The sequence below is a fragment of the Balaenoptera physalus genome, assembly GCF_965194825.1.
Source record: "Balaenoptera physalus genome assembly, chromosome: 3".
In the NCBI taxonomy this organism is placed as follows: Eukaryota; Metazoa; Chordata; class Mammalia; order Artiodactyla; family Balaenopteridae; genus Balaenoptera; species Balaenoptera physalus.
In genome coordinates this window covers 6885190-6904860 of record NC_138890.1, presented here as the reverse complement: position 1 = coordinate 6904860, position 19671 = coordinate 6885190, and the positions used below count along the sequence as shown (strand labels likewise).

Below are 19671 nucleotides of genomic sequence, written 5' to 3'. Positions count from 1 at the left end.
GTATTATTAGAGTATGTATAATTATCTCAATTGTGTAAAAACTATAGCTTTATATCACAGAAAATTTCTGGATTTATTCAAATATGTTAATGACTAACACTGGTGATTCAGGTGAAGGAAGAAATGGGAACTTAAGTTCTAATATAACATTTTGATTCTTTTTTACAAGCATATATGAGCACAGTAGTAATAATACTTTTTAAAAGATAATTTTAGACTTAGGGCAGAGCTGCAAAAGTAGTATAGTTTTCTATGTCCTTCACCCAGCCTTCCCTTATATTAGCATCTTACATAATAGAACAGAGGCTCTCAGCTAGGGGTGATTTTGTTCCCCAAGGGACATTTGGCAATGTTTTAAGACATTTTTGATTGTCACAAATGGAGGAAAGGAGATGCTACTTGCATTTAGTGGGTAGAGGCTGCGTATGTTACTGAACATCCTATAATGCACAATTATCCACCCAAAACGTCAACAGTGCCAAAACTGAGAAATTCTGCCACAGAATAATGATCAAAACTAAGAAATCAACATTGGTACAATACTATTAACTAAACTAGACTTTAAAAGAATTTCCCCAGTTTTCCCACTAATATCCTTTGTATGTTCCAGGATCTACATTGTCATGTCTCCTTAGTCTCCTCCAATATATGTCAATTTCTAGGTCTTTCCTTGTCTTTCATGCTCTTGATACTTTTGTAGAGTAGAATGTCTCTCATTCTGATGTTTGGTCATGATGGGGTTTGTCTGGTATTTTCTCATGATTAGATTGAGGTTATGCATTATTGGGAGGCATACCACAGAGATGATATGCCCTTCTCAGTGCATCATACTGGGTGATCAATGATGTTGCAATGTATTACTGGTAGTATTAGGGTTTCAACTGCTGCATAACAAATTACCCCACAATTTAGTGGATTAACATTTGCCATCTCAGTTTCCAGTACAGTTTAGCTGGTGTCAGCAAGGGCGTCTGTGGTCTTATCTGAAGGCTTAACTGGATAGGATCTGCTTCCAAGCTCCCTCATACGGTTGCTAGCACGATTCAGTTGCTAACAGGATACTGGACTGAGGACCACAAGTTCTTCACTGGCTATTGGCTGGGGGCCAGTAAGGCAGCTCACAACCTGGCATCTGGCTTTCATCAATGAGCAAGAGAGCAAGCAAGACAGAAACCAGTCTCTTCACAATCCAATCTCAGAAGTGATATACCATCACTTATGCCATATTCTGTTTGTCAGAAGTTAGATCTACCCTATACTCAAGAGGAGGGGATCACACAAGGGTATGACTACATGAGATCATTAGGGGCCATCTTAGAAGCTGCCTCTCACAGTTGTGATGTTTTTGATCACTTGGTTAGGGCAGTATCTGAACTATTTTCCCCTTTGTAATGAATAACTACTTTTGGGAGAGATACTTTTGAGACTGTGCAAATACCCTACTTCTGCTTAAACTTTTGCCCACCAATTTTTGCATCTTGCCTACAGCAATTGTTACTACGGTGATGCAAGGGTGGGTGATTTCTTATTTCTCTCTTTCCTTCTACAACTAACTGAAATCCTTTTGTAATGAAGAGTTGTCCCTTCTCGCCCACTCATTTACATATTCAGTTATTTATTTATACGAGCATGGGCTCAAGGATATTTAATTCTTTGGGTTATAATCCAATACTATCGTTGTTTTGTTGCTCAAGTTGTTCCAAATTTGGCCACTGAGAGCTTTTTCACAGGTTGGCCTCTGTGCCCTTCCAACATGCTTCCATCCTTTTTATTTGAGTACTTCTTACCTTCTGGTACACAAATTTTGGGGGTTTGTTTTTTAAGCAAACAAGTAAAGAGGATACTGACCTATAAGAGCAGGAAAATACAGGCTCAGCTTGTATTTTCCCTGACCTAGCTCTGGAATCAATTACTTCTCCTCCCCCCCACCCCCACCCCAAATTACTTCTCCTAGAAGCCCTGGTTCCTTTTATTGGAGAATATTATTTAGAAACCAAGATCTGGCTGCTGGGTGTGCTCACTAATACTGGGGTGTCACGGCTTCTGGTCCCTCTAAGTGGGTAAAGGAAATATATGTACATATGCACATGTCTGTATTTCTACATGTGTCTGTAAACATATTAAACAAAAACCATGAGTCCACACTGATAACTCCCAACTCTAATCCAGCCCCACAGGGTTCATTCTACCCACCCCCTTCCACTGTACCCTCTCCTGGTTTTATTTGTAACTTCTTTCTCCAGCAGCAAGAAAACTGGCTCTAATTATGTACAATATATTATCCAACCCTGTGTGTGTATACATGTACAAAACTAGTTTCAGATTTGCTAAATCATACCACTGTGAGGAACATAGTTACCAACTAAAGTACAGTGTTTGTGTATAATTCTTTTTTCTTTATCCTTACAGTATTAAATCAAATTACTTTTTCAAGGTTATTTAGGTCAGCTCCTTTCTCCCCTAACCCCTTTGGTGGGGTCATGTGATTCATTTGTAATACAGGCAGATTTATTTGACAGCCTGCATTCCATCTTTCTCCCTATGTCCTCGTTGGCAAATGCTGAGTCCTGCATCCACCACTACAGTTCCAGACATAGCAGTTCCATCACCACAGAAATCCCTGCATACTGCCCTTTTATGTAAAAAAAAAAAAAAAAAAGCAAACAAAAATCAATAAAAATACTAATTAAAAAGAATGAAACGGATAATTTATATAGAAAGAAGTAAAGCATAAAAAAGCAAACCTCTGAATGGTATGCAAATATTACAGAATATATAATTATTCCAATTATATAAAAACTATAGGTTGTATTTCAGAAAATTTCTGGATTCACTCAAATGTTAATTATTGCCACTGTCGGTGGGGATATTATAAAAATAAGAAACAATTTTTAACAAAACATTTGGATTTTTTTTACAAGCAGTTATTGGCACAGTCTTTTTAAAAATAAAACTGAAGTTTATATAAATGCACTGAAAAAGGCCTGACCTCAGGAGAGAGAATGGGGCCAGGAGTGGGGTCTTACTTTTAGCCTGTACTTTTCTATGCTGATTTGAAAACAAGGACTCACCTTGTCAAAGTTGTCATGAAATTTAAAAAAAAATTGGGGGGGTTTGTTTTTCTTTAAACTTTTGGGTTTTATCTATTTATTTATTTATTTATGGCTGTGTTGGGTCTTCGTTTCTGTGCGAGGGCTTTCTCTAGTTGTGGCAAGCGGGGGCCACTCTTCATCGCGGTGCGCGGGCCTCTCATTATCGCGGCCTCTCTTGTTGTGGAGCACAGGCTCCAGACGCGCAGGCTCAGTAATTGTGGCTCACGGGCCCAGTTGCTCTGCGGCATGTGGGATCTTCCCAGACCAGGGCTCGAACCCGTGTCCCCTGCATTGGCAGGCAGACTCCCAACCACTGCGCCACCAGGGAAGCCCGGGGGTTTGTTTTTTAAGCAGACAGGTAAGGAGGATACTGACCTGTAAGAGCAGGAAGAGCAGGGGTACCAGAAAACAGAGATTTCTAACTTGTCAGGAGGAAGTGGAGTCCTAGGGACAGGAGGGAAGCCAAGGGAGCAGGTAGGGAGGTGGCCAATGGAGACCGAGGTGAGACCATCACCCCAGGCAGCTGGCAGGTCTGCGTCCCAAGAAGCTTGGTGGCAAAAGGCAGGCAGAAGCCTGGGTGGAGCAGTGGGCTAGACTTGAACATGGTTATGTCCTGAGAGGATCAGCCAAGTCAATACACAGAGAGGGGAGAAGGGATGGAGCAAGGGTCTAGGTGAAAACTCTCAAAGCAGCTCCAGAATGTGGCTCTGGGAAAGGACAGGGCCAAGGTTGAGCCCAGGATCTGTGGCCAGGGGAACAGAAATGGAGTGTTTGGGGTCCTGTCTACTCAAACCTGAGGGAAGAAGGCAGGAGACGGCTAATAATGCCAGGCATCCTGCTGTTTTAACTCCATTATCTCATCATTATCTCATGGAAATGTGACTGTCATCATGGTTCCCCTTTTTAGAGGAAGAAACTGAGGATCAGAGAGGCTGACTCCTCCAAATTCCACTGCTAATGATCAAAATTCAAACCCAGTTGGTCTGACTCTTGAGGCTGGGTTCTTCTTGTAGCCTATGCCACACTGTTTCACTCTGTCCACAAGGATTTCATAAGTGCTAAGAACTGTGGCTGCTTAATCATGCTTTATCTCGTCTCCACTTCACGACACAGCACTGAAGTAAACACTGTCGGTTCCAGTTTGGATAAGGAAATGAAGGTTAAGGGAGATTAAGTAAATTGCCCAGGGTCACAGTTGGTGGCAGAGCTGGGATTCCACCCATAGTCTCTCTGAATCTAAACCTGTATTCCTAACTACTACGTCTACTGTCCTTACCCAGATGACAATAATTAGGTCTATTAGGATGACAGTAATCCCAGGATTATTGTTGGTCTGTTAGGTCTATTAGGATGACAATAATCCCAGGATCTCTTGACCTTCAGAGACACACGGCTAGCCCCAGAGCTCTGGTCTTCCATTCTGGCTCCCTCATTGATCCAATCTTGAACTCTTATTGAGCAGCTGGGTACTGAGAATATAGTGACGACCAAATGCCAACCCTCCCCTCAAGAGATAGCCCTCACTCAAAGATGACAACAGTGAAGCAGCCTCTAAGTCTTTATTAACATGAGTTTTCAAAAACAAGCATCCATATTGGTGTGGGGGGCGAGGGTGGGAGAAGAGGAAAGGACAGGTAGAAGGAATTCTGCTCTATTGGTAATAAAGCTCCAGGTTCATCCCATCGTGGATTTCATCTGAAGTACAGGTGTTAAGGGATCCTCACTGTGGGCTCCATCGCCACCCCTCCCATCTGTCACAGCTGGGTCAGGGTGGCCACATTTTAATTTGAAAAGAATCCAAACTTTTTAAAAAGTTCATGTTCCTTTTGCACAACAAACATCCCCAAGTCTCCCTCCACTCTGACCTCCTGTACCCAACTCAAGTGGAGCTCAGTAATAAATACTTTGACTGGAAAGTGTCAAAGTCTTATAAGCCGAGTCAAATCAAAATATTTCACCAACCACCCTCCTCCCCCAACAAAATAATTACATGGCTCCCATTTTCTAAATACTTAGCATGTGCCACATATTAAGTTAAACACATTATGTGCATAATCTCATATAGACTCCGGTACTGAACAAAGAGAACCAAGTCTGGGTATGTAGACCCTTCCTCAAGAAGTCAAAGGATACAGTCCCCCAGAGATACGTGGTCCTTAAAAATCGTGTACCTGCGGGATAAAAACTTTTCAGGAAAAAGCCTAAGGAGGCTCTTCAGCCTGGAGGCAAGCTGAGGAAGTTCTGCCTAAGCAAAGGGCTGGCTGCAGACCTCCCCCAACCAAAAACTTCTGGCCTGCTCCTGTCCAGCCCCCAGCTCTACCCCTGTACTCACCACTTCTTCAATACGATCTTGTTCCAACGGGTGCCAGTTTGGGCTGCAATCAGCTTCTTAAGGTCCCCTATGGTGTCATCAGTACTGGGCGCAGAGGAATTAAGGAAAATGGAAGGGGGAGATAGAACGCGACGAGGACATTTCCAGGAGTGAATGCACTCTGCCAGGACCCCATTCCCGCCCCCACCCCTGCCCCCGGGTTTAACTAAAATCACCCTACAACACAGACTGAGTTGCCTGCCTCATTCATGTCAAGCACCCTCCGGAAGCCACCGCCTCTCGGCCGCCAGTGGATACTTGCATTTAACGCGGACCTTCTTCCCCAGACGGTCGTTGCAAACAACCTCGATCATCCTGGCTGGAGCTACACAGGGCGGGGATAAAGGCAAAAGAATCAGGACTTCAGGGGTCCCTCAGGCCCCAAGGCACCCGGTTATTGAGACTTAGTGTTCACGCCTCCCTCAATCCCCCATATCGGAGTCTTCCTGGGCCCCAAGTCCCGTGTCCCAGGACCTCGGACCCCACGGCGACCGCGGACCCCAGGCAGCCGCGCGCCCCACCCCCCGTCCCGGCCCAGTCCCACTTCAGGTAGCCTGAAGGCCTCGCCTCGCCTCTCGCAGGCGGGCGGATCCTCGACGGCCGGCTCCCATCAACTTTCCCCTACTCCGGACCTCTCCACCCGGCCCCCTCACCTCGAATCTCCTGGAACCAGCAGACGCCACACCAAGCTCGCTCGAATGCAGAGCCCCAGCCAGCGCGGACGCTAAGAACCGGAAGCGGAAGTGCGCAACCGAAAGCTCCTCCCTCCGCTCCTCCCAGTGCCTGTCAACGCCCCGCGGAGTTCGCAGCCCCGGGCAGGATGTGGGCTTGCGGTTCCCAGGAGCAGCTTTGGGGTCCCGAGCCTGAGTAGAGGGACATATGTGGACGGAGTGTGGAGCAGAATGAGGGTCCCGGCGGGGGAGGGGCGTGGAGAGTCAGAGGTCATGGACCGGCGCCCAGCCGTTTGGATGCAGTTAGTTGAAGGCTTCTCGCTGTGCCGAGACGCCGTCTGGTGTGGCATCTCGGGGGGCGGGGATGACCTCTCGTTCCTGAGCCTGACGGAGCCTCTAACTGCAGCTTTAGGGCTTTGGGGAGCCTGGGTCGAGTCCTGCGGGCATCCCGTCTGCCCCCCTGCCTTCATTCAGGGCTGGGCCTCGGAAGGGTTTTGCTCACCCCTTCCCTCTGCTTATCTCGCCTGCCCCCAGGGACATCTTGGGTGCAGACTACAGTCAATAAGTGAAGGAGCCTCCTGATCCTGGCCTGGATACCAGCACTTACCAGAATGGAGTTCTGAGTTCTGGTCGTCACTATATTCTCAGTACCCAGTTCTGACGTTGCACGTCTACCTGCAACACTGACGAGGAAGCTGGAAACTGCACAACTGCAAAATCTCCCAGGTCTGTATCTTCAAGGAAGGTCGCTCCCGCCCTACAGGGGGCACTGTGTACCAGTTCCCAGCCTTGCCTTTCAGCGCCAAAGCAGCCCCTGAACTGGTCTGGTTCCCCAGAGCTGGTGGGACAGAGAACACCCCTCCCTAAGTCCAACCTGCCAATGGAACTGACTCTTGAACTGTTCCCTCTCAGCAGATGGGATTCTCCTAGTTTGGTGAGCCTAAAAGGATTCACTCTGAAAAGGGGCCACCACTTCTTTTTTTTTTTTTTTAATTTTTATTTATTTATTTTTGGCTGCGTTGGGCCTTCGTTGCTGCGCGTGGGCTTTCTCTAGTTGCCCCGAGCAGGGGCCACTCTTCATTGCGGTGCGTGGGCTTCTCATTGTGGTTGCTTATATTGTTGCAGTGAGTGGGCTTCTCATTACGGGGGCTCTAGGTGCGCAGGCTTCAGTAGCTGTGGCACGTGGGCTCAGTAGTTGTGGCTCGTGGGCTCTAGAGCGCAGGCTCACTAGTTGTGGTACACAGGCTTAGCTGCTCCGCGGCATGTGGGATCTTCCCGGACCAGGGCTCGAACCCGTGTTCCCTGCATTGGCAGGAGGATTCTCAACCACTGCACCACCAGGGAAGCCGCGGGGCCATCACTTCTGATTCACCCAATCCACCTTCTCAAACTAGGATATGAGATTAGGTGGAAGACATGAGATGCTTTCCTGGGGAAAGGGAGGATGCCCTGTGACCCTGTTGGGGCTGTCCTGCCTTAGGGAACTGGCCCAAGGATTCCCACCTCAAACACTAGACTCAGGGGCCTTCCTGCCTCAGGACTTTGATCCGTTATTTCTCCGACCCCTGCAGAATCCCTCTGAGTGGGCTTGAGAGGGCAGGGAATCTGAATGGAAAGCTTATTGAGGTTGGAGACACAGGCTTTGGATCCAAACAGATGAGTCAAAACCCCTTGATATTAAGCTGTGTGGTCTCAACTCTTCCCCTCTCTGATTCTCATCTTCCTCATCTGTGAATGGGGAGAGCAATCCCCACCCTAGGATTGTAGTAAGAATCTACAATTCTTAGATTGGACCAGCCCCTGACAGTCCTCTTGCAGAAGAACAGATGGGGCAAGAGGGGGAGATGGGAAGGTCAAGGGTGAGTTTGAGGGGAGTAATGTGCCCGAGGAAGTTTGGAAGGAGCACATCTTTGCATTCACATAGAAATACTAGGACACACCAGATGTTGATGGTGTTTACCACTAGACGGTGGAATTACTGTGTCTCATGTTCCTCTTTTTGGTGCTTTTGGTGTTTTCCCAGATTACCTACAATGAACATATGTTACTTTTGTAATCAGAAGAAAAAGTAAATGTTATTTTTTTAAAACAAGAAGTTCTATTTTTTCAATGTTTGATTCAAAGGTAGCTAGGGAATTCCCTGGCGGTCCAGTGGTTAGGACTCTGCGCTCTCACTGGGCCCGGGTTCAATCCCTGCCCAGAGAACTAAGATCCCAGAAGCTGTGTGGCGCAGCCAAAAAAAAAAACCCAAATTTTTTAAAAAATTAAAAAAAAAAAAAAAAGGGGGGAGCTAAGGCACCGGATGGTGATGCTGAGTTATGGGCTGGGGGAGATTGGAAAGGGGTGAGGAGTGCTGCTGAAAGGGGAGGAATATAAAGTCTGGGATTGTTGGGGGCTTGGGCTCAATGGGCAGTAGTGGGGATCTAGTGGGGGGCTGCCAGCCCCAACTGGGCTAAGGCATCCTGAGGAAGTGGAGGGGATGGGCAATGGGAAGTCCCAGGACTAGGCTGCCACTGCTGCATGGACTGCCTCCTCCAGAGCCAGGTGGGAGGGGGAAAGGCCTCAGGAGACAGGACACCTCACCTTAGAGACCTCTCTCCACATCCTGGTAAATATCATTCAGAGCTTCCCATGAAGGGACTCAGTGCCTGCCCATTGAGGGGCCAGGACAGCCCCATCCTCCCGTCTATAGGTAGCCGAAGGACCTGCTGTCAGAGCTGCTCTTGTCGGGAGGTAGATGCTTCCCAGGAGGGAGAGTTCTGGGTCAGAACTCAAGGAGCAAGCTGGGCAGGGCCCCTCTGCCCCTTGTTGCCTAAGTTTCTGACCCAGAGGAAGGAGCTTATATGTGGGGATTTCCATCCCTCCACTCCTGTATGCTTGATGGGGAGGAGATGGTCCTTAGGAAACCCCTGTAACTCAGCTGGGGTCAGGGACACCTGCGTTCTGCTGAACTTAAAGGTTCACCAGAGGGGAAATAATCTTAGAGGTGGAGAGAGTTGCTCAGGAGGTCCCTTCCCCCAACATCTCAGCCTGTCAGCAGGCCTTGGAGATGCAGCAGTGTCCAAGGCCGACCTGCCACCCCAGAATTCAGTCTGATACAGGAGGAAGACAAGTAAACAAGAAGACAAGTGAAGAGGTCCTTGCAATACAGTGTGACAGGTGTTGTGAAGGGGAAGCCCAAGGCACTGGGAGCAGAGGAGTCATTGCCCCTGCAGGCTGACATGGGCTTTCCAGAGGGAATCGGAGAGCACTGTGATAGAGGCCCACACTCTGGCATCAGAAAAATCTGGGCTTGTGGCCCTGGCAAGCGACTTGACCTCTGTGTGATTCTTTTGGTCTTTCCTTCCACAGTCGTAAAATGGTTGCCAGAGCATGAAGCATTTTTTCTGTGCTCTTGTTTGAGGAAAAATATCAAAGGGGTTGGATTTATTAATAAACATTTGGAACTTTCTTGCACATGGTAAAAATTCAAGCAGTACAAAAGTATTATATACGGCAGCATAAAGTTTCCTCACCCTCCAGACCCCAGGCCCTCCCCAGGGACAACTACAGTTAAAAGTTTTCATTTCATCTCTGTGTCTTCAAACGTGTGATACAGAGCCTCCCAAGAAAATGATGAAACCTCTCAGATGTTAATAACGTGTTTCAATAGAGATAGGGACTTTGTATTTTAAAGTAACATACAATATTTTAAGTTGTGTCAAAGGGCAGAAATGAATGACTTAGTTTTCATACAGGCCTTTATGTATAAAATGAAACACAATAAATATATATATATATATATCCAATGAGATCAAACTATATACACTGTTCTCTACACCTTTTGCTTTTAAAAGCAAACAATATCCTACTGATTGTTCCAAACAGCACAGAAAGACCTACCTCATTCTTTCTGACAATTTGAGATCCTAGAAGTGGGATTATTGGGCCCTACAGGGGCTGCAATCTGATATTGCCAAACTGTCTTCAAAGATTTTGCATCAATTCTGCCCCATCTGCAGTGGTTGAGAGGTCTATTTCCTCACACCAAGGCTAGTGTGGGTATTTTCTGGCTTCCTCATCTTAATCTGATAGGTGAATACCACAGTGTTTTACTTTTTATTTATTTATGGATAAGTGAAAGCATACAGATTTTTAAGCTTTATTCAGATATAGTTGATATACAAAATTGCACACATTTAAAATATACATCTTAATGAGTTTGCTTTTTTTTTTTTTTTTTTTTTGGGCCGGGCTGCCCGTCCTGCGGGATCTTAATTCCCCCACCAGGGAACGAAGCTGCACCCCCTGCAGTGGAAGCACAGAGTCTTCACCACTGGACCGCCAGGGAAGCCCCAGTTTGCATTTCCTTTTAAAACAGTTTTCAACGTCTCCAATTTCTTCTCTGTGTGTGTATTAAAAACATGTATTGCCAGGGAATTTCCTGGCGGTCCAGTGGTTAGGACTCGGTACTTTCACTGCCCTGACCGGGTTCAATCTCTGGTCGAGAAACTAAGATCCTGCAAGCCGCACAGTGCGGCAAAAACAAAACAAAACCAAACCAAAAAACAAAACAAAAAAAAAAACAACCCAAAACCATGTATTGCCATTATTAGCTCTTCGGAGTGTGATTTGGCAAAACCTATTCAGAATTAAACTTCACATGTCCTTTGACCCATCAACCCAACTCCTGGTTATTTATCCTATAGAAATAAAAACATGGGAGGTATATATGATGTATGTGTGTGTGTGTGTGTGTATATATATATATATATATATATATATATATATATATACACATATATGCATGTACATACATATATAAAGAGAATGTTTAGCGCCGATATTGCGGTGATAGAACTGGAAGCAACGTGAATACTCATCAATACGGGAATGTTTGAATAAATTTCACTGCCCTTATGAATTGCAACTTTAAAAGTGAGTGATATGTTTAGAAAAAAAGAGTGATATATATCTGGAGGGAGTGTCAATTCAGGCTCTGTGGAGAACAATTTGGCGCCATCAATAAAAGCGAAAAATTCAACACGTCTTTTAACAAGCTATTTCACTTCTACAAATTTATTCTCGAACTCTCCGCCTTGGCCTCCGCTCTTGGTTCCGCCCTCAATCCCGCCCTTTAGGGCTCGTGACCGCCGCAGCCACGCTTTCCCGGCTTGGTCCAAGCCCCCCACCCACCAGTCTCTTTCCCACCTTAACCCCGCCCCCGAGCCTCGTCACCGCTCTAGCCACGCCTTCCGGGCTTGGTCCTAGTCCCCAGGCACGTCCCCCGAGTCTCGTTCCCGCCCTTAGCCCCGCCCCCGGGCCTCGTCTTCGCCCTAGCCACGCCTTCCGGGCTTGGTCCTAGTCCCTACCCCCACCCTCGGTGCCGCGTTCAGATCCCGTGCTGGTCTGGCTCCAGGTCCCAACCACGTCCCCGCAAGAGGAAAGCCAGAACTCTGCCGGCTACCGGGAGCCACGACCACCTCCCTGCCGGCACCTTCACTTCCCGCCGTCTCTTAGGGGCTTCCAAGGCGAGTCACGGAGTCCCTTTCGCCGGAAGCGGAAGTGCGTGTCGGCGGGATCATGGCGACGTTTGCGGACTTGCCGGACTCTGTCCTGTTGGAGATCTTCTCTTACCTCCCGGTTCGGGACAGGATCCGCATCTCCAGGTGCGGCCCCGCCCCGCGCGAGGGAAGGGCCGGGCGGGGGGGTGCACCAGGAGATGGACATCTAGTCCCCGCGGGGCCGGGACGTTCTAACGGCGGGTCCCCTTCCCCAGGGTCTGTCACCGCTGGAAGAGGCTGGTGGACGACCGGTGGCTGTGGCGACATGTCGACCTGACGCTCTACACGGTATGCGGGGCTGGCCGGGCAGGTCTGGGCCAAGGTCGGGTTGGCCCGACCTCGAGGACCACGCCTCCAACCCTGTGTTTCGAGCGAGGCTGTCCCGGGTGCATCCCGGCCGCGTCATTTACTTGCTCCACTGTGACCTCCAGGCCTCAGTTTCCCCACCTCCAGAATGGGTGTTACCAAAGTCGTGCAAGGAAAGGGCTTATTGATGAGTTTTCATGGAGAAATCATTTTCCATAGTCAACTTATTTCCAGAATTAATCTCCTGAGTGGTGCAGGCAAACCATTTCCACTTTCTCCCATTTGCATTTTTTTCTTTTTATTATGAACTATTTCAAATATATGTAGATACCTTAGTTCCCTGACCAGGTATCAAACCCGGGCCCTCGGCAGTGAAAGTGCGGAGTCCTAACCACTGGACCGCCAGGGAACTCCTGCTCCCATATTCTTAAAAACAAAACAGGTGCCAGTGGGTGTCCACATTTTACATTTCAGTAAAAACCACCAGATCGCCTTCCAAAGTAGCCAGACCAAGTCCCACCAGCAGGACCTGAGAACTGCTTCTCCACATCCTGGCCAGTGTTTGATATTATGAAACTTAAAGGATTTTCTCATTTTGTCCTTTTACAAGTAAAAGGGATTCAACCTCTGGCTTCGTGGCCATTTAAAATTTTGCCAACGGTCACCTCTACTTTTGTGAGTTACCTTTTAGTGGGCAATATTTCTAGTGAGTTCCTTTCCCTCGGCCCAAACTTGCAGGTCCAAATTTTATCAGGAAGATTTGATTCCTCTGTCAAGAGTAGTCAACAGGGGGAAGGGATAAATTAGGAGTTTGGGATTAAAATATACACACTACTGTATATAAAATAGATAACCAACAAGGACCTACTGTATAGCACAGGGAACTATACTAAATATCTTGTAATAACCTAAAATGGAAGACAGTGTAAAAAAAGAATATATATATATATTCTGAATCTGAATCACTTTGCTGTACATTGAAACTAACACAAGATAGTAAATCAACTATATTTCTTTTTTTTAAAAATTTTTATTTATTTGTTTATATAATTTATGGCTGTGTTGGGTCTTCGTTTCTGTGCGAGGGCTTTCTCTAGTTGCGGCAAGTGGGGGCCACTCTTCATCGCGGTGCGCGGGCCTCATTATCACGGCCTCTCTTGTTGCGGAGCACAGGCTCCAGATGCGCAGGCTCAGTAATTGTGACTTACGGGCCCAGTTGCTCCGCGGCATGTGGGATCTTCCCAGACCAGGGCTCGAACCCGTGTCCCCTGCATTGGCAGGCAGATTCTCAACCACTGCGCCACCAGGGAAGCCCAAATCAACTATATTTCAATAAAAAATTTTAAAACAGAATTTAGGAATAAAAGGATTAGGGATACCAAGAACCCAACGGAAAAGGTGTAACTGAGAGGTAGCAAAATATCCTCTTGCCTGGTCATGGATTTTGCTAATAAAAAAGTCATATTTACAAAAAACAAGTCGTCAACAGATTTTATGGTATGCAATTTCTTTTTAATTTAATTAATTAATTTTGGTTGCGTTGGGTCTTCATTGTAGTTGTGGAGAGCGGGGGCTACTCTTCGTTGCGGTGCGTGGGCTTCTCATTGCGGTGGCTTCTCTTGTTGCAGAGCACGGGTTCTAGGCACGCGGGCTTCAGTAGTTGTGGCACGCAGGCTCAGTGTGGCTTGCGGGCTCTAGAGTGTAGGCTCAGTAGTTGTGGCGCACAGGCTTAGTTGCTCTGCGGCATGTGGGATCTTCCCGGACCAGGGCTCGAACCCTTGTCCCCTGCATTGGCAGGCGGATTCTTAACCACTGCACCACCAGGGAAGTCCCTACAATTTCTTTTTTCTGTCCTTTTTTTTTTAAGCTAAAATGTACATATAATGAAATGCACAGGGTACCAGTTAGTTATAGTTTGTTTGTTTGTTTGTTTTCTACTAAGTCTAAGTTCCCAGGGTTAATTTTTGCAGCTTTTACTATTACCAAGCTGTGATTTGTATTTTTTTCTTTTAACCTAGATCTAATTTACCCTGGGCAGTTTTAACCTTTTTCCGTTTTATTTTGTATTGCTTATTTCTATGAGGAGGTAGTCATTAAGAAAGGGATAAAAATATTGCCGGGTGGATTCACTTTCTTGCTTACTGCAGAAGATAATGAGAATCCACTCTCTTGCTAGAGACAGATCTGTTATGGTCTCTTATCGCCATTGCTTTTGTTCCAACCTAGAGGTCAAAACAGATTAAATCATCCTGTTGCCCCTGGGGAGGTATCTGGTTGTGTGAGGCTGGTGAGGGAAGGACAGAATTCCCAGGGAACATCAGAGCCCCAGCTGGGGCCTGCCTGTCTCCAGGCAGGTGGGGGCCTTGGGAGATGCCCCACATCTCTGCCCCAGTCACAGCCCCCCCCGCACCCCGTTTCTGGTTCTTACAGATGCGGCCTAAAGTCATGTGGCACCTCCTTCGCCGGTACATGGCGTCCCGGCTCCATTCCCTGCGGATGGGCGGCTACCTGTTCTCGGGCTCCCAGGCTCCCCAGCTGTCCCCCGCCCTGATGAGGGCCCTGGGCCAGAAGTGCCCCAACCTCAAGCGCCTCTGCCTGCACGTGGCCAACCTGAGCATGGTGCCCATCACCAGCCTCCCCTGCACCCTGAGGACCCTGGAGCTGCACAGCTGTGAGATCTCCATGGCCTGGCTCCTCAAAGAGCAGGACCCCACCGTGCTGCCCCTGCTCGAGTGCATCGTGCTGGACCGCGTCCCCGCCTTCCGCGACGAGCACCTGCAGGGCCTGACGCGCTTCCGCGCGCTGCGCTCGCTGGTGCTGGGCGGCACCTACCGGGTGACCGAGACCGGGCTGGATATGGGCCTGCAGGAGCTGAGCTACCTGCAGAGGCTGGAGGTGCTGGGCTGCACCCTCTCGGCCGACAGCACCCTCCTGGCCGTCAGCCGCCACCTCCGAGATGTGCGGAAGATCCGGCTGACCGTGAGGGGCCTCTCGGCCCCTGGCCTGTCGGTCCTGGAGGGCATGCCGGCCCTGGAGAGTCTGTGCCTGCTGGGGCCGCTCATCACCCCAGAAATGCCTTCCCCGCATGAAATCCTCTCCTCCTGCCTCACCATGCCCAAGCTCAGGGTCCTTGAGCTGCAGGGCCTGGGCTGGGAGGGCCAGGAGGCGGAGAGGATCCTGTCTAAGGGGCTACCCCACTGTATGGTCATTGTCAGGGCCTGCCCCAAAGAGTCCATGGACTGGTGGATGTGACCGTGCCAGCCGACCCTGAGACCCCTCTCAGCGTTTATTAATGAGTCCCAGACCCTCTGAGCAGCACCTTACCATGGGCAGGTCATCAGGCTGGAGAGGTATGAAGGCCACAGGTAGGGAGAACCCAAGCCTTGGCTCCTTCAGATCATTGGAATCATGGTTTGCCAGCTGTGTGGCCTCCGTGACATCAGCCAGCCTCTCGGAGGCCCTGTCCTCACCTCCAGCAATGAGGAAGACCATAGCTACCTCTCGGTTATGTTGCAAAGCCTTACTCTTTACTGCCAGCCCCGAGGTCCGAGAAGGTCCTCGATGAAGAGCCATTCTCAGGAACAGGACAGATGTGGAAGGGTGGGTTAGGAGTTAGGGAGACCTGAGGGGCCAAGGCCCCTTAGGAAGCCTAGAAGGGCTGTCAACGCACGTGCACCAGCACACTGACACATCACTGACATGCCGACACACCACTGACACGCCGACACACCACTGATAGTCCTACATGCACGCAGGAGACACGGAGAGAAGGGCAGACACAACTCATGCTTCGATGATCGAAATGTTAATGAAGGTTCTCAGTTGTCCTTTCAGTATTTTGTATTCTGTATTTTCCAAGTTTTCCACAATATATATTATTTTGCTATTAAAGAAAAATCATCATGTTTTTCAAAAAAGCATTTGGTTTATTCATTCAACAAATGTGTCTTCAGCCTCCGCTCTTTTGCAAGCATGGTTCTAGGCACTGGGAGCACAGCAGTGAACAAAACACACGAGGAAGAAGGCAGGATGATAAACAAGTGAACACATGCATGGAACAGTTTCAGAGACTCTGAGACAATAAACCAGGGCCACGTGATGGAGGCACACGTGTTTGGTTGAGTGGGCAGGGTGGGCCTCTCTGAGCCGAGAGCTGAGAGGTGAGGAACCAGCCCCGGGAAGTGCTGGGGAAGACAGAAAAGGCAAAGACTTGAGATGGGCGTGAGCTTGGCAATTTCCAGGGATGGGAAGAAGGTCCAAGTGGCCGAGGGAACAAGGGGTGAGCAATCAAAAGTGAAGTCAGATGATGGGGAGAGGTTGGAAGGGCCTCACAGGTGGCTTTGGTTTTAAGGGTTCAAAAGGTAGCAACTCCTTTTCCTGCCCTTTGAGTCTGAAGCACTTGAAAGATGCAGGTGGCAGACTGATAGTGATCCTAAGTGCCCACCCACGAAATGAGCGTTACTTTTTTTTTGTTTTGAAGTACAGTTGATTTACAATGTTGTGTTAATTTCTGCTGTACAGCAAAGTGACTCGTGACTCAGTTATACATATGTATATGTATATACATTTGTTTTTTTTTTTTTGGCCACGCTGCACGGCATGCAGGATCTTAGTTCCCCAGCCAGGGATCAAACCCGTGCCCCCTGCAGTGGAAGCGTGGCGTCTCAACCACTGGACCTCCAGGGAAGTCCCTGTCATCTGTTTTAAAACGTGCCTGGACAATACTGCAGCCTTGGGGCAGGGTCCTGGTACCCCCCCCCCCCTCAAGGGATATACATAACAATATCTTCAAGCTGTTTTGCAGATACTGAAACCTCCACCAGGTGGGAGAAGTTAACGGTATGGTGCCCACAAGCATTTAGACCCCAGACCGGTTAGAACCAGAAGGTTAATGATGCTGATTCCCACTTACCTCATCACCAACAAATCAGAAGAATGTCCACGAGCTGATCACGCCCTCCTCTTTGACCCATTGCTATAAAACTGCTCACTAACCCCACTCCAGGTTGGGACACACAGTTTTGAGGACATTAGCCTGCTGTGGCCCCCTTTGCCTGGCAAAGCAATAAAGCTATTTTTTTTCTAATTTACCCCCACCCCAAAATAAAAATAAAACAAAACAGAATGTACCTGGAACTTGTTTCAATCACGTATAGTAAGGTGACAGACGTGGAGACAGCAGTTGTATGGCCATTAGCATAACTGACACCATCTTGGGCCTTGTTCCTCCTGTCCTTCCACTGACCCTATGCAGGACTGTACTGTACAGTAAATCACTTCTCTGTCGTCAAGGGCTTTGTAGTTAATAGATACTGTTTCATAATCATTAGGTTCAGGTGGCCTCTATGCTCTGTTAGGCCCCAAACAATGATGAAAACTTTCACTGCTGATGTATTCCCGGCACCCGTGAGACTAGTTACCCATTTATAAATCTTGACTTAGGAATGCACATCCTGTTTCCCAGCACCTTCCCCCATACCCTAGGTTAACTATAAATTGTCCACATGGCCCCTGGGGGGTGTGGAGTGAGTCTGTGAATGCTTCTGGGTCGCTGTCCAACTGATCCCACCCTGTGAGCAAGTTACCCTCTAATAAACGGATCCATTGATTATATGGAGCTGCCTGCCTTGTTTTTCGGTCTCAAGATGCCTTCTCATTTCGGTGGTCTCTTTTCATTCTCTCCATCCTCCAACAACTGTCCTTTAAAGAAGGGCTTATTACTACAATTCCCAAGAGGAGGGGCATACCATGCCATGCACGGCCACACGGGAGGGGGGCGCCAGGACTGGTCAGAAGGAGTGAGGGAAAAGCATGGGCCAGAGCCTTTGTTATGGTTTTTTGCTGGAAGGAATGGGAGAGGCAGGGTAGGCCAGCAGAGCAAGCTAAGAATTGGATGGTTTAAATAATTTCAGTGGGGGACTTCCCTGGTGGTCCAGTGGTTAAGAATCCGCCTTCCAATGCAGGGGACGTGGGTTTGATCCCTGGTTGGGGAACTAAGATCCCACATGCCGTGTGATCACAACTGAGCCGGCAGGCTGAAACTAGGGAGAGAAGCCCATGTGCCACAACAAAAGATCCCGCATGCTGCAAGGAAGATCCTGCGTGCTGCAACTAAGACCCAACGCAGCCAACAATTAAATAAATATATAAATAAATAAATATGTTTTAAAAGGCATTTAAATAAATAATAAATAAATAATTTCAGTGGGTTCTAGGCTCTAGGGGTGGTCCCTAGTTGCATGTTACATGGTCCTGGGATGATTTAGGGCAGGGGGAATATTGGTTTAGGGTCCCAGGGTTAGATAAAGGAGATGATCTGATTGGCTGGTTTGCATATGAGAAGTGGGCTCCCAGGCATGTGGTTTGCTATCTCTAGGAACTAGCTAACCCTGGGAGGGGCGGTCTTTCCCCAGGTTTGCAAGACCTAAGATGTCAAAGCATCATAAAATGTAGAAAATAAAAAACATGATTAATACACCCTCCCATGGGAATTCCCTGGCTGTCCAGTGATTAGGATCCGAGCTCTCACTGCCAAGGGTCCGGGGTTCAATCCCTGGTCAGGGAACTAAAATCCCACAAGCCATGCAGCGTGGCCAAGAAAAAACCCCAAAAACAAAACAAACAAAAAATACACCATCCCATGAAGATAAGGTATCATTTATCGAGTGCTTGCTTATTGCATGTCAGGTACTGTGCTCAGTCCTTCATGTACAGACTCCTATCAGCAGCCCAGGGAGAAAGGCACAGAGGAGGAAACTGAGACACAGAGAAGCTAAGTTGCCCAAAGCCACACAGCTAATGAAGTAGCAAAACTTGAGGAATCTTATTCCATGATCTTAACCATTATGTGAATTTGCTCTGTTGACATGGAACATTATGTGAAAGGATGGCCCAGTAACTGTGCTCCGTTAGACAAAAAAAATTTTTTAGTTTATTGAGGCATAATTAATGTATAACAAACCACATGTTTAAGTAATTTGATGACTTTTGACATGTGTACACTCGTAAAACCATCACTACAATCAAAATAACAAACATTTCCATCACCCCCAAAAGTTTCCTTGCGGCCCCTCATAACCCTCCCTCCGTTCCTGTCCCCAGGCAACCACTGATCTTTCTGTCGCTATAGATTATTTTGCTTTTCCTAGGATATTATATAAATGGAATCATATAGTGTGTTATTTTCTCTGTGTGTGTGGGAGGGGTCTTGTTTCTTTCACCCAGCATAATAATTTTGAGATTTATCCAGACTGTTGCAGGGATCAAAAATTTGTTCCCAGGAATTCCCTGGCAGTCCAGTGGTTAGGACTCCGTGCTTCCACTGTAGGGGGCCCCGGTTTGATCCCTGGTGGTCGGCGGAACTAAGATCCCACATGCCCTGCAGCATGGCCAAAAAAATAAAAAACAAAAAACTTAAGAAAAAAATTTGTTCCTGAGTAGTATTCCATCATATGGCTAGAGACAATTTGTTATCCATTCACCTATGGATGGTTATTTGCATTTAAACATATAATTCTTGAGCAGAAATTAACACAACATTGTAAATCAACTATACTTCAATTAAAAAAGTAAAGTATAAAATAAGCCTTGGGACTTCCCTGGTGGTCCAGTGGTTAAGACTCCGCAGTCCCAATGCAGGGGGCCCGCGTTTGATCCCTGGTCAGGGAACTAAAGATCCCGCATGCTGC

General features: G+C 47.7%; 2 protein-coding genes and 2 long non-coding RNA genes across 7 annotated transcripts in view; 2 read left to right on the top strand and 2 right to left on the bottom strand.

The window, feature by feature from the left end:
* The window catches only part of LOC309658378, a 201766-nt gene that overhangs the window by 93927 nt on the left and 88168 nt on the right, over window positions 1-19671 (bottom strand). The gene's annotated exons all lie outside the window — the stretch shown is intronic.
* UBL5 (ubiquitin like 5) lies at window positions 4638-6228 on the bottom strand. Of its 2 annotated transcripts, none has more exons than XM_082456855.1 (5): window positions 6117-6228; window positions 5722-5788; window positions 5425-5508; window positions 5226-5263; window positions 4638-4787 (listed from the first exon to the last, which is right to left on the bottom strand). In XM_082456855.1, the coding sequence occupies exons 2-5, from the start codon at window positions 5775-5777 to the stop codon at window positions 4744-4746; spliced, it is 222 nt and encodes a 73-aa protein (XP_082312981.1). In that variant the 5' UTR covers window positions 5778-5788; window positions 6117-6228; the 3' UTR covers window positions 4638-4743. The 2 variants fall into 2 exon arrangements, with proteins under 2 accessions (XP_082312981.1, XP_082312982.1); XM_082456856.1 differs by having other exon boundaries at window positions 6036-6203.
* Window positions 6363-9590, top strand: LOC309658372. 2 transcript variants are annotated; one of them, XR_014262206.1, is made up of 3 exons: window positions 6363-7068; window positions 8158-8202; window positions 9236-9590. It is a non-coding gene; the product is annotated as an uncharacterized lncRNA (long non-coding RNA). The 2 variants fall into 2 exon arrangements; XR_014262207.1 differs by having other exon boundaries at window positions 6363-8202.
* FBXL12 (F-box and leucine rich repeat protein 12) lies at window positions 11394-15900 on the top strand. Of its 2 annotated transcripts, XM_082456834.1 has the most exons (3): window positions 11634-11782; window positions 11893-11965; window positions 14414-15900. In XM_082456834.1, the coding sequence occupies exons 1-3, from the start codon at window positions 11697-11699 to the stop codon at window positions 15233-15235; spliced, it is 981 nt and encodes a 326-aa protein (XP_082312960.1). In that variant the 5' UTR covers window positions 11634-11696; the 3' UTR covers window positions 15236-15900. The 2 variants fall into 2 exon arrangements, with proteins under 2 accessions (XP_082312961.1, XP_082312960.1); XM_082456835.1 differs by lacking the exon at window positions 11893-11965 and having other exon boundaries at window positions 11394-11782.